The 14037-nt window shown below is 38.1% G+C and overlaps 1 protein-coding gene across 7 annotated transcripts in view; it reads right to left on the bottom strand.

Moving 5' to 3' along the window:
- Positions 1 to 14037, bottom strand: part of LOC148655179 (suppressor of tumorigenicity 7 protein homolog) — a 69986-nt gene that overhangs the window by 15645 nt on the left and 40304 nt on the right. For all 7 annotated transcript variants that reach the window (XM_088645444.1, XM_088645442.1, XM_088645443.1 and 4 more), the window contains 4 exons: positions 10111 to 10193; positions 4609 to 4768; positions 2756 to 2810; positions 1506 to 1621 (listed from right to left, as the gene is read on the bottom strand). In XM_088645444.1, the coding sequence (XP_088501570.1) occupies positions 1506 to 1621; positions 2756 to 2810; positions 4609 to 4768; positions 10111 to 10193 (414 nt within the window). The remainder of the gene's footprint in view (positions 1 to 1505; positions 1622 to 2755; positions 2811 to 4608; positions 4769 to 10110; positions 10194 to 14037) is intronic.

Raw genomic sequence — 14037 nt, 5'->3', positions numbered from 1 at the left:
AAGCCCCCAAACCTAACTTTTTAGTTTATCATAGTTTGTTCTTTGCACAAAAATCTATTCCTTTACAACATACACTTTCTGTTAACATTACAACAAATAGAGTTCCAGAGCTCAGGAGCACAGCAAGGGAAGGCCCTGTCACCAATAGTATGCAAATGTAGATGCTAAACATATTTCTCAAAGACAAAAACTAATAAGTCTCTTGGCACTCTTGAATGTACGTCTTGAATGTCATTTTTTCCCCAATATGAAATAGCTTGATAGACTACAATTCTGACAATATATAATGTACTATTTGTAGCCAGTACTTTGTACTTACTACTTTAAATTTATTATATACTGTATGTGATGCATTAAAGAAATAATTTGCCTATATTGATGACATTTCTGGATTTTTACTTAGTGGCTTGGCTTTTTATGCACAACAGGTTGTGTTTACAATGATGCTATCCAACCAATAGAACCGATGGACCTATCAGAGGGTACCTCTGAAATATCACTTATGGTTCCTAAAGTGGTTCCTTATTATTTTGTATAAAACTGTTAATGCAAGGTCAACAGAACAGGTGAACGACATGCACACAAATTGTCTGAAGATCCGAGTAATACTCCTTCCTTGTAAATCATGGAAACTATCGAAAATGTCAGACAATGCCTGTAGACACCTCAACAATAGATAAGCAGAACAGAAAGAGAACAATATTCTATACTATAAGAATATCTATAAGAATTTCTATAAGAGTCAAAACACCACTGCAGGAAAGAGAAACAAACTTCTTCTTTCAGATGACTTTCATCTGATCAATAACATGAACCTTTTGTTTAAGTAGTCCTATTTGTTTAAGTAGCCCTCTATGACAGGCTTGCAGGAATGAAGAGCACGTTCAGCAATAGACTGATTCACCCACGGTGCGACAGGGAGCGCTACAGGAGGTCATTCTTGCCGTCTGCCATAAGACTGTACAACGCATCCACCTTGCGTCTTGGCAGAGGCAACAGCGACAGTGACCTGTTTCTGGACTAAACGCATATACACATATACTGCTACATCTGTTCTCTTTCTTTTTCTTTTTTTTTCTTTTTCCCGTTTACAACCACTTTTGTGCAATATATGCCAGGGACCTGTGCAATACATTTATATTTATATTTATATCTATGGTTACATCTATATTTATATTCATACGTGTGATACGATTTTCTGTGTACTGTTCTGTTCTAGTTTCCTCTTGTGTGTCCGGACTGTGAGTAACTCTTGTATTGTATTGTATGTATTGTACTATTAGTATATAATTCGTTACACTGTGGCTGTGTTGTGTGTGTTAAGCTGCTGTTGCACTGCAATTTCCCTCACGGGATCAATAAAGTATCTATCTATCTATCTATCTATTTATTATTAATAGTAATTATTATGCAACATTTAGCCTTCCAGTTTATACCCATTCAAACAGCATCATCTTAGATTTTCATCATCACCTCCAATGACATCTCATTAACACAGTTCTTACTAGCATCAGCAGGCCTTAAGTGATCTGTGTCACACGTGAAAAACGTCTGGTGATCCTGGGCAGAAAGATTCATATCGTAGTATGTGAGAGGCTCTCTTCCCGTTACCCACGTGTACCTGAGAGGAACATAACCAAGAAGGTGTCAGGATTACTACGAGCATTTAATTGCAAATCCTAAGCACTTCAGCATTCACAAAAACTTCAACATTCACAAAACAGACAACGTCTGTCAGGTTAGTCTCCAATCCTGTACTGGACTAAGGAGGTGCTGAAAATGAATGCAAAGTCAATTTCTACAATTTATTTGTTTTGTATATCCGTTTCTGTATTCAAAAGTAAATACCTAACGGAGATAAGAAAAAAAAATGTTTGATTATATGAACGGTGTAATCCAATTTAAGCAACCTCTGCCAGCTCGTTGGGGCTGATGCACAGTACCTGTGGGAGTGCAGTTGCATAATGTGATCACACTGACTTACAGCAAGGAGACAGAAGAAGGTTGCCTACACTGAGAATTTGTTTCATTTATTCCATTTAATGTTTTCTACGTGCTGCGAGAAAGGGTTTCAAAAACAAATATATTTCATGAGAAAAGGTGGCTCTTGTGGTAGCCACACTCTTAGCATTTTCAAATTTATCACTCAAAGGGTTTTGCTTATAGTGGCAGTCTAGTGCCAGTCGCTCTTCGGTGAATAAAAAAAGAGAAACCCCTGTATGATCACATCATAAATAGAATGGATAAGAGACAAATGTGTCTGATAAGCACATAAATAAAAAAAATCACACTGCTCATGCAGCATTTTTCATTTTTAAGGATCCCAAAGCTCTTTATTTGTAGTACAAAGTCCACTTCATCCACCACGTATTTGCTGAACCCCCCTGGATACTAGAACATGTGGACAAATTAGAAATTGTTTTTCTAGTTGCATTAAGGGGGAACTTTATGAAGATCAGATTGCACAAGCCCAGGGCAGAACACCAGTCCCTGGGATTAACACCATTACTATTATGAAGAGCATTACAGGATCTGTAATGATAAAGCAGTTAAGGCTTGGTTTGAAATCTCATCCAAATGACACCCCCTACAGCACAGTGTCCACTGTCGTCATACTGGGGGTACTGGTTTGGAGAAGTGTCACCTACTGGTCCACTAACATGCCTTAAAGCAGCAATATAGCAAATAAAAAGGAGTCCAACGGGTTATTGTGATAAGAAAATAGCTTTTTTTTAAAATAAAGCTTTACACTCACCGGTTATATTCTGCTCCTCTAAATAAATTTAGTGGGTTTCTCCAAACTTTACATTCTGCGGACAAAAAAAAAAGAATTTAAATGAATTCCAGAATGGGATTACTGGGGTTCAGAGCAACGGCAAGAAAACGAAGGCAAGAATTCCCTTCAGCGGATTTCATTAGGCAAGCCTGCAAACCAGATTCAAACAGGATGATAAGAAGACCTTCCTGTGGTCTGTGCAGTACTCCGCAGAGTGAGGAAGCAAACTAAATTATACCCACAGGGATCGGGCAAACTAAGGATACATTCCTTTCCATTGCCCCCACCCCGGTCACAATTCCTGTTTATTTTGGTGCATTCACAGTATTTAGATCTCCAGAAGAGATCAGCATAAAGATCTAAAGATGGTATTAGAGCACCTTATTGCGGTCTCCTTAAAATTCATCAGTATTGTATTATAACTGTATAAGCTACGACAATAGGGAGCTCATGGCTGTTATCTTTCCAAAACCAGGTGGAGATCAACTTTATAATTATTAACAGGAACAAGGTTAAAGTGAAGAGATTGTTTTTTATGTAATCATTAATCACCTCCTATTACAAACTCTCTCAATCTGCAATGATTGTTCAAACCTTCCTACTGTGACTACATCTAAATCAACACAGAGAGCACCAGCTTCTTTCCCTCCAGCAGCAGAAATGCCATTAGCACTGTGACTCAGAGCAAGACTGACACTGCGTTGCCAGAGTGTGAACATCAAATGGACCAGTGGCACATTATCACTAATGTCGCTACACATCAAGCAGAGGAGACCCTGACAGACTCGCACCCGATCCCCTGCTTGAGCAATTGTGTGTTGCAGAAATGGGAAATCTCATTCACAGCCAGATAGTGGCACAGCCCAGGCTTGAACCTGTGACCTCTGAGTCACTCACTCGGGATTCTCAAAGCTCTGGATAGGGTGGCAGTATAAAAACCCTCTTATTTTCCCAATAAGAGGCTTAGGCAGGAACAAATGTGTAAAAGAGCTGGTGTTTAGCAGAATTCTTCATACACACTACTTAGGATCAAGAGCTTTGGCTGTTGCCATTTCCATAATCAAAATTGTGACAGGGGTTAATCTGTCTTTAAGCCATTTAAAGGCTACAGAATCTTTATTTTCACTTTAAGACACTGAAAATCTGGAATTAATGGTGACTAAGAGAATGAGCTGATTAGTAGATTGTCAGGTCTTGTGTCAAAATAAGGTAGGTGTCTGTATGGCACCACATAACAGACAGGCCACAGTATCCCATATAACTCAATAATTTACAGGCAAGAGGAAACTACTGAATACAGTGGTGAATAAATGGATTTTAAAGAGGAAGAAGTAACAAAAACAATAAAACTTGTTCCTGTATTTTTCAGTCATCTGAAACAACCGTCTAGAATTTAAAAACCTATATGATTATGCAACAAAATTATACCAAAGAAGATCCAATGGAAAAAATGCTGGGAAATGCCTTTTATGTTATTGTAGTTTTAAAAGGTGGAAAGACTTGCAAGTTATCAAATGCATCTAAGAAGTGCATACATGCTACAGTAACGTCATATAGACAACAGTAGATGTCATACAGAACACAATGGATTCAATAAACTCCAGCTATTGTGCAGTTTTCTCTCCCTCTATGGTAATCAGCCATGGAGCAACATTAAAAACAAAGTAACAGCCAGCTTAATAAAATATGCAACAGCACATTGGTATATTTAACTATAATTTCTCTGCTCTTTGAAATGACACAAAGAAAAGGCAGTTTAAGTGTAGAATGGTCATGAACAATCAAGAACAAAAGTGAAGCGTTTTAAATGTTTTGTGAAGAATTGTACGTACCTGACACACTCTGTCGATTTGAATCTGAATCTCCATTACTACTGTTGGAGTTGCTAGGAGTACTGTTATCGACTCCGCCCAGCAGAGGGCGCAGGTGACTCACAGAGACTTGTTCAATGAAGGAAGTTCCGTACTTCCGAAAATACCACCATTCAAATATCTACAAAACAAATTAATCAAAAAGCACCAAAAATGTTATTCATGGATCTTCGTGTACCGTCTTTAAAATCATACTCTCTAATGTTTGTTGTTTAGGATCATAGATAGCACTATTATTAGACGTCTCAGAATATTTGTGCACCAAGAGATGTTCTTTTAGATAATGTAAAATACTGTGTTACATTTGTCTAGATGACTTAATAATTTGATATTCAAATAAACTGGAGATTGGTTTACATACATTAAGAGCTGTGCAGACTAAAAACAGACAATGAATAATATAAGCAAATCATGTCATCTACATACACTTGATGTAAACCAAGTAGCTGTGAATTGACTGAAATTGTAATGTTTTAAACGTTTTGTTATACTTCAGAAAAGATGCTTTATAATTGTTAGGAAGGTTAAGTAGGAGGGATGTTAGGAAATGCTTAATATGACATTAAAACATTGTATGCAAATGAAAGTGAAATATATAATCTGAAGAAATGCATTATTAAATATCTGCTTGAAAACAAATTTAATTTTCTTTACAATGTTTAAAGCTTTAAATACAACACCTTAAAACAATACATCACTCAAGCTGAGAACACAAACTGCTTTTTACTTTAAATTAGTTTAATATTTTAAACAGCATTTTAATTAAATCAATTATCAGCCCAAGTTCATTAGATCTAAATATATATTGTGTATATATATAGTTCAATGCTTTGTGACGTGTGCGATTTTCTTCAGGTTACATTAAACAATTTTAAAGACCACAGGCTTGTTAAGGTCTATTCAAATTAATACTTTATCAGACCAAAGCTAGGAAATGAAGATGAGTTGCAACGTTTGATGTCTGTAAGCATGTTCAAGTTGTAGTCTCAGATTGTTCCCCATGCTTCTGGGATGGGCTCAGGGTCGCTGCAGGCCTTTCCAAGAATAAGAGGCAACTTTCTGATAATGGGTGGATGGGTGGAGCAGAATTAATTATGAAAGCAGCATGCACACATGTAATTGAGTCATTGTGTGAGCTAACCCTTTGTTCCTTGTGCATTCAGTTACTCTAAGCTATAACAGCAAGGTGATCGTTTCCAAACACTCCAAGTACCCATCTGTGCATTAGGAACATGGTCATTTTGCCAAACTGAACAGAAACCAAATGCTGTCCTATTATCCGTTTGCTTGGAAGATATTACTATGGCAGAAATCCTGTGTACTGTCTGTATAGTGACTCCATCCTATACATTAGGAGCTTAGAAAATGAGGACTGTACAGTAGCAGAAAATTATAGGATGCAATTAGAAGCAAACGTGATCCACGTTTATTGTTTAATGGCAAAGCCTTCAAATAATTGCAAACTGCAAAGAAAAAAAGCCATACTGTATACTCCCCCACTAGGGATATAAACAAATAGTTTGCATAAAATGCAATGAAGGCTTAAGAATATGTTTTGGCTTCAACCTGCCAGCTCTAGGCAATGAAACCCTGGTCACGGGCAGTGCAGGTGTTGATGTGGAACGGAGCTGGGAAGTCAAGTCTGAAGTCATTTATTTATACTGCAGTGAGCCGATTTCCACTGCACGTGCAGATAACCACAAGTGAACAAGCATGCAGGGGAATAAGCTGCGATGCACTTACACACTGCAGCGATGAGATCAACCTGATTTTTGCCACAAGGCATGGTCAATGAAAGTCCATGCCTGCTGAGTGGGGCAGTAATGGCCTGTGTTTCTTTCCATTTTGGCTTAACAAGAGGGAGAAGCACAGGAGCACCGCGTTACAGGAAAACATTGCCGACTTTGGACAGAAGATCAAAATCCCGAACAAAATTGAGAGACAAATCTGATGAGCAGATATACATATACAATTCAAATGAGCAAAGGAACACCAGTAGCTAAATTAATACATACTGTATTATAGAAGTTTTATAGAATTAAATTAATAACCCAGGGAATGCTCCTCTCAACTTCAACCACAAAGTACGAGTACAGGGAATTGAAGTACACAATGGGTTTGAAGGAACACTCAGGTGTTAAACCACTGTAGGAAAATCAAATCACAGAGGCCATTCAATATTTCCCAATGGAAACACAACCTCCTAGTTTGGAAGTGGTTATGACCCAAGCCAAGTGCATGTCTTTTTACTAAACTTTCAACAGAGACTGAAACCTTTTCCATTTAACCTGAAACTGGAGCAGCAGTTTCTCAGACCAGTAATTAAACCTCGGTAACAAAAGCCTTTCAAATTTCACAGATTTCAAATAAAGTGCAAAATTGCCAACTTTGTGAAAGTACTTTACGGTTGCCATGTTGTCGCAGGCAGACAAGAAAACGCTGGTTTTGCCACGGGAGGGAGCGAGAGTTTGTGTGACTTATGGTGTGAAATCAGCCCTTCCTGCTCACTAGTCACTGTGAGTGAATGAGAAACATGGTCTCTGAAAAACATGAATTATTATGAGTATATTTTAGTTGTTTTTTTCAACATGTCTCTGGCCCAAGCCGTAGTCCCCACCTGCTTCAAGACAACCACCATAATCCAAATACCGAAGAAAACCACAGTGACATGTCTTAATGACTACCGACTGGTGGCACTAACAACTGTCATCATGAAGTGCTTCGAGAGGCTATCATGAAGCACATTAACGACACCATTCCGAACACACTGGACCCGTACCAATTTGCCTCCCTGCCCAATACATCCACAGATCATGCAATCTCCATTGCCATAGACACTGCCCTATCCCATCTGGATAAAAAGAACACATACGCAAGACTACTAGTCATCAACTTCAGCTCAGCTTTTAACATCATCATTCCAGAGAAACTAGTCAAGAAACTCAGGCACTGGTGTGTCGGCACCACCCTCTGCAACTTGATTCGGGACTTTCTGACAGGCAGACCTCAGGCTGTCAGGCATGGAAACCACACCTCCAGCACACTAACTCTGAACACTGGGGTCCCCACTGGGGTTTGCTTAGTCCATTACTTTACTCCCTCTACACCCATGACTGTAAGGCCAAACACAACACCAACTCCATCATCAAGTTTGCCAATGACACCACAGTTGTAGGTCTGATCACAGACAGCGATGAGAGGGCTACAGGGAGGTCAATCTCCTTACAACGTGGTGTGAAGACAACAACCTCACCCTCAACGTCAGCAAAACCAAGGAGCTGATCGTTGATTTCAGGAAACTGCAAAACAGACATGCTCCTATCCATATCAATGGGACTAAAGTGGAAAGGGTCAGTAACTTCAAATTCCTTGGTGTCCATATCATCGAGGACCTCACATGGTCTCTCAACGCCACCTGTCTGATCAAGAAAGAGCAACAGTACCTGTACTTCCTAAGACGGTTGAAGAAGGCTAAGATATGTCCCTAGATCCTCACTAACCTTTACAGATGCACTACAGAAAGCACGCTGACAGGTTGCATAACAGAGTGGTATGGCAACTGCAGTATTGCTGACCGCAAAGCCCAACAGCAGGTGGTGAAAACTGCCCAGTCCATCACCGGGGTTGCCCTCCCATCCATACAGGACATTTATGACAGTGCTTGAGGAAAGCTCTAAGCATAATCAAAGACCCCACACACCCCAGCTACAGACTGTATGACCCTCTACCATCTGGATAATAGAACCGGAGCATTCGGGTCCGGACTACCACACTCAGAGACAGTTTTTTACACCCACACTATCAAACTATTAAACTCCCAGCCTCTCTCACCTATGATCTAAACCTCACAGTGCCTTCTTTCTTACCAAAAACTCAAACACACATTGAAATCTACCTCTACCTTACATGTCAAGAAGCTCACTCCCCATAATTTTCTATCCTTTATTTCATTCTGTTGATGTATGTTTTTGCACATCTGATATTGTTTTGCACATTACCTGTTACCTTTTGTTGTTTTGCACACTGCCTGTTGTCTCTTTCTTTTATCATACAATTGTATTGTTGTTTTTTGTACTGCTTATTGTCTGAGAGCTAGCTAAATAGTATTTCGTTATACCATACACCTGTATATGAGTATAATGACAATAAACTTTTTTGCAATACTTAAAACTATCTAGAAACATGTCGCCTTATACGTGTCAGTTTCATGAAAATATATACTATTAATATAGTAGTAAAATGTGCTTGGTCTAAAGCATGTTTACAATGTAATAGAGTTGCTTTGCGTCACTGTAAGTTTTGCTCTGAATCGCAGAAAATGTTGGCAATATCATGCTACACATACAGTACATTGAAACTTTGTCTCTATAGTGATGTAAATTGGAACATCAACTGTTCAGAGGAGGTTGCGTGAAGCTGACATACAGTACCAGGAAAAAAGTGCTGCAAATAAACCATGGTTAAGAGAGCAGAATAAGAGGAAGAGAGTTGCCTAGGCCAAAAAACAGAAACTGGACCTTTGAGGCCAGCTTCACGCAACCTCCTCTGAACAGTTGATGTTGAAACATCTGTACTTCTAGTTGCATTGAGTTCAGCTTGTATTTCAGGGTCAGTTATTCACCGGTTTCACAGACTTGTGACTCCAATGAACGTATTCTCTGATTCTGAGGTCACCTTTGGCCTGCCTGACCTTTTTCGGTCCACATGACACTTGCAGAGTTCTTGCAATTTGTCTTCATTTCTTAAAGCTTTTTTCCTTGCTTGCTAAGCACATTTTGCCATGTTCATTCAGGAATTACAAACAATTGCCCATCCTCCCTATATTTATAATAATCGTGGACCTTCCCTTGTTTACCAATAACTGGTGACAAAAGGTAAATAAGGTAACATGTTAGTTACCTGTGAGAACATCTAACAATGATAATTTTAAACTTCTTTTAGTGTTCTAACACCATGTTATACACATTTCTGACTTTTAACTAACCTGGGTTTACGACTGAAATCTGCTTGCTTTGGTTGTTCAATTTATTGAAAATGAAAAGTTAACATTTTCAGTGCAGTTCAATTAAGATTATAAGTACAGGTTTATACGTTTTAAAGCACAGATAATTGTGAAAAACCTGGTTTCAAGCAGGTGTACTCAAACGTTTGACTGGTACTGTATATTTTAAAAGATAAATAAGACACTGCGATGGAAAAATCAACTCCAGTTATAGGCTTCCTCGTTTCAATAATACTGGTGCAATAAGAACATTTTATTCAGGTAAATAGTTTAGAGTAAGGAGTTATGTCAGTTTGGGAGCTGGAAAGGAACAAGCAGTCACACCTGAAAAGCTTTTTTTCTTACTTCCTTTTATTTTTAGCATGCAGTTACTCTCTGGTTGTTCAAATATAACAGCATTACATTAATGTAGTTTGGAACTATTATTAATTATAGGGGGGGAAAAAAAGCAATAAACTTACCAATATAAGCCCAGATATTAAAGAAGAGGTTCCTGTCAGGGCGACGTAAAATTTTGGGGTCAGCGTATTTAGAAACATGCTCACTAGAGATGGAAAAAGAGAGACAACACATTAGACAATAGTTTAAAAATAGTCCAAGTCAACAAAATAAAAAAGCACAAAGATGACGTGGAGTACGGAAGCTTATTAGCTCTATGGAGAAGAAATTATTTTTTGCACTTAAGATAGTATTGTGTTTAAATAATATACTTTTTGCATTAAAATGCAATCATTGATTTGTGAACAATATTGCCTAATATATTAATATATTGTAATATATGCATTTATAATGTCCCTTACAAACTTGCATTGACTTTAACATCAGACGAAAACGGTCACACTCCTATGATATTCTACATGTGAAACTGCAGAAAAATGTACTGTACACGGTTTTTACTACTCTTTAAACATTGAACGGACTACATTTATGTTGACTTGACGGTAAGAATTATACCTAACAGTAAACAGCAAGCCAATAATGTACAAACTGCATAACATACACCATGCAGACATTTATGAGCATTATGTTCTGTAAATCATGATTTTAAGAATGTCTGGGCTTTTAAGTGAATGTTCTGATAAGAATCAGAAGAATAAAGGAAAAGCTACAGGACCTTTCTGAAATTGTTTATTATAACTTTCTCAGAATTACAGGGTGGATGCATTGCAATTTATTGGTAAATCCTCAAACCAACCTTTGCATATACTACTGTTAGAAGAAGGAACTTTTCAAACAGCCTCTATCCCTGTCTGCAGATGTCCTGACTACAGCAGTATACAGGAACACAAAGCCTATCAGCTGACTTGTTAACTCTTTCGGACCAGGTGCTTTGCCATGAAACCTGACGATGAGTAACGTAGAGTCACCATGGAGAGGGTGAAAGTAAAGAAGGACTCTTTCAGTCCTGGAGACGCTTTAGTTTCTGTGAAAGTCTGTGCATCCTCAGTCTGTAGCCAACTCCTCAATGGGAGAGCAGATGGAATACTTCAATGCCTGTTCTGCTGAATGAAAGCAGCAGAAGAAAAAGACCCCCAGTCCTCCTGATCTCCATAACGTTGACACTGAAGAGATAGTAGCTAGAAGAGTGCTGCAGCTGACAACTGATTACGATCTTCGAGAGGGACTGGGAGGATTTTTAAGGGTTGTGGTAAATGTTTTTTTTATTTTGCAGTTGATTAGGCACAGATATTTTTTTCCCCCCACAAAAGAAATGACTACCATCTTTATGAAAGCAGCCTGTGAACCTCTCGGTACAAACAGTTTTAAACCGATTTGCATTGACAGAATCCAAATGCTCTGTCGCTCCAATTTATCTAACAATACAAAATGCATCCCTTTAACAGGGCAATTTAACTCAGTTATTTAGCATTGTTTTACTGAAGGTTTCTTTTGCAGAGTCACAAATGGACCAGAAGAGGAACAGCGTTATGTTAGGGCAACAGTTTATTTTACGTGTCATTTTCCTGCTTTGATGGAAATTTATATAACGTGTGATTAGAGTTCCCTATTTTTATAAAAGAATCATTTGTTGAAAATCTGTCACTGATCCGATAAGCCTGCCTGCTAAACTGCTTCCCTGGGCACCACTCATCTGCCCCATCCTGAGTAAATCTTTGTCAGACCCCCCCCCAGCTGGTGTCAGCTGTGAAACAGCAGTCAAAATGACCCGATGCGGTCTCTCTCATTCTATGAGGGATTATTAACAAAAACACCCTCAGCTCAACGATAGTCCCTTAGCATCAGCAGATGAAACAACAGCTGTTGAAAACCAACAGTGATTCCAGGAGTAAGTTGTGTCTATCTTTCATTTAATGAATTTGAATCACTTTTTTTCCCCAGCCACCTGATTTCGAAATTGCCAAATTTTCATGCTGCAGCCCTCAGCTACAAACTCTGTGCCCGCACACGGGAGAATGAGGAAGAGCTGGCAGACTCTTCTGATCCAATACCATCGATCCAGTCATCATATGGCACATCTCAGGTGATGCACTTCAGTGCAAGAAGTTGAGAGCTGAATGGAGGTGACAGGCAACCCTCACCAACTGTACTGCAAGCCTGCAAGTGCAGAAGGCCAGGGATTGATTAGGGGTGGACTTATTCAACCCTGAACCAACTCGAACTGAGTGTATTTAATACGCTCTTTTTAAAGATGTAAAACAATTCAGTACCAAAGAAAAAGAACAGATAAGGATTCCAAAGGTTAAAGTCTATTTATACAACAATTTTACCAAAACACTGTTTTACAGTATACAACGCCTAAATATGTCTAAGGGATTAAAAGCAAAACTAACACATTTGCAGAGGTAATTTAACAAATATTTAAAATTTGATTAATAAGCACTTTAATGCTTTCGAGCTTATAGAATATGAGTAGCAGACTCAACAATTGTTTCAATAAATGCAGCTCCCTTTTCCCAGTTAAATGTACTTTAGTCTTGTGAAGGTACCTACAGTAATTTCATGCCCCATTCATGCTAGGGATCAAACAGAAAAATAACTATCCGACACACTTAATAGTAACAGACATCTCGAATCATAAACTTAAAAATGCATAATTCAGATGGTTTTTGAGTTATAAGGTGCAACACGCTGCACCATTCTGTCACTCTTATCTACAATGAAAATAAGATTGCAGGAGACAGAATATACACTGCCATATTTCAATGAAGAAAAAAAAATATTTATCAATTAGGGATTAACACCCCTAGTTTGGGAACTTCAATACAGTAGTTTGAATATAGCCTTTGTCCTTTACCATGACTGAAACTATGTCACAGGGTGAAAAAGAACAACACTTATTTCTCTCCACTCTTATCAGAAAATAATAGCTTGTCATCTTCACATTGTGGGGCGCTACCCTTCTATCCAGGAGAAAACTTATTTATCTCAAACATACTAAAGTATTCCAGAGTTCTAAATGTATAAGAGATCAACTTTACATGCAATTTAAAAAAAAAAGTTCAGTACAAAAATAAAATTAAAATGAATGCATACTTCGGAGAACAGTTTTGATTTTATGAAAAGTTAATAAGAAAAGAGATTATTACTGAATATATTCAATACATTAGTGCTTCCAGGCTTTTCTGTACTAAGCTAATATATCTGCATATTTTGTCTAGCATATGCATGATTGAGGTTATTTTATAGACAGCAGTGTCAGGCTTTTTTTTAAACTAGTATTCACAGTGAGTAATACAGTAGGTTAAGCATAACTCAGGCAGCACAAACCTTCAAAGGCTGCAAATATCTGATGCAAGACAAGGAGTATGCTTTCTCATGTTTGTGCTGAACTTGCTTTTTGGCTCAGCAGTTTAGAGATGCTATACAGCAGATGAAATAAATAACATCAGACTTTTTCCTTTGATAGTGCTAAAGCTAACCTCCAGATCTTTACGCTAGATAGGAATCATATTATCTTAGGTCAACTGTTTTCCCATTAAAATTCAATGTGTTCTTTGTGACTACTTGCACTGAAACACCTACTTTAATACCAACATTGAGCTTTCTTTAGTTCTGAAAACAACAGTTTTAGTTCAAAAAGCCTCAAACACACAAAAAGTATGTTTTTTAAGTACAAAAAGTACTTAACCACTTTCAAAATCAGGGGCCGCAATTGTTTTACAGGAAAGCAGAAAACATCTCGAGTCTGTGCTACATATACTGTGTTTCGAAATGTATATATAACTTATCTAAAGAACAAAACATTTGGTAATAGACTGGAATGGGAGTGAGTCTCCACCTTCCCAAGAGGTCGGAACGCTTTGGCAAAGAGGTAATATGCTTGCCTGGAAAGCCTATGACCAGGGTTCAATTATCTTTCCTCTCTGAGTGTTAAAACACTGTTGATAAGTGCATCTTTGGCAAAGTTTGCAGATAACACAGCACTA

This window comes from Lepisosteus platostomus, chromosome 9 (genome assembly GCF_059453375.1).
Source record: "Lepisosteus platostomus isolate fLepPlt1 chromosome 9, fLepPlt1.hap1, whole genome shotgun sequence".
NCBI lineage: Eukaryota > Metazoa > Chordata > Actinopteri > Semionotiformes > Lepisosteidae > Lepisosteus > Lepisosteus platostomus.
The sequence above is the reverse complement of the archived record's forward strand: the minus strand, read 5'-3'. Positions and strand labels throughout refer to the sequence as shown.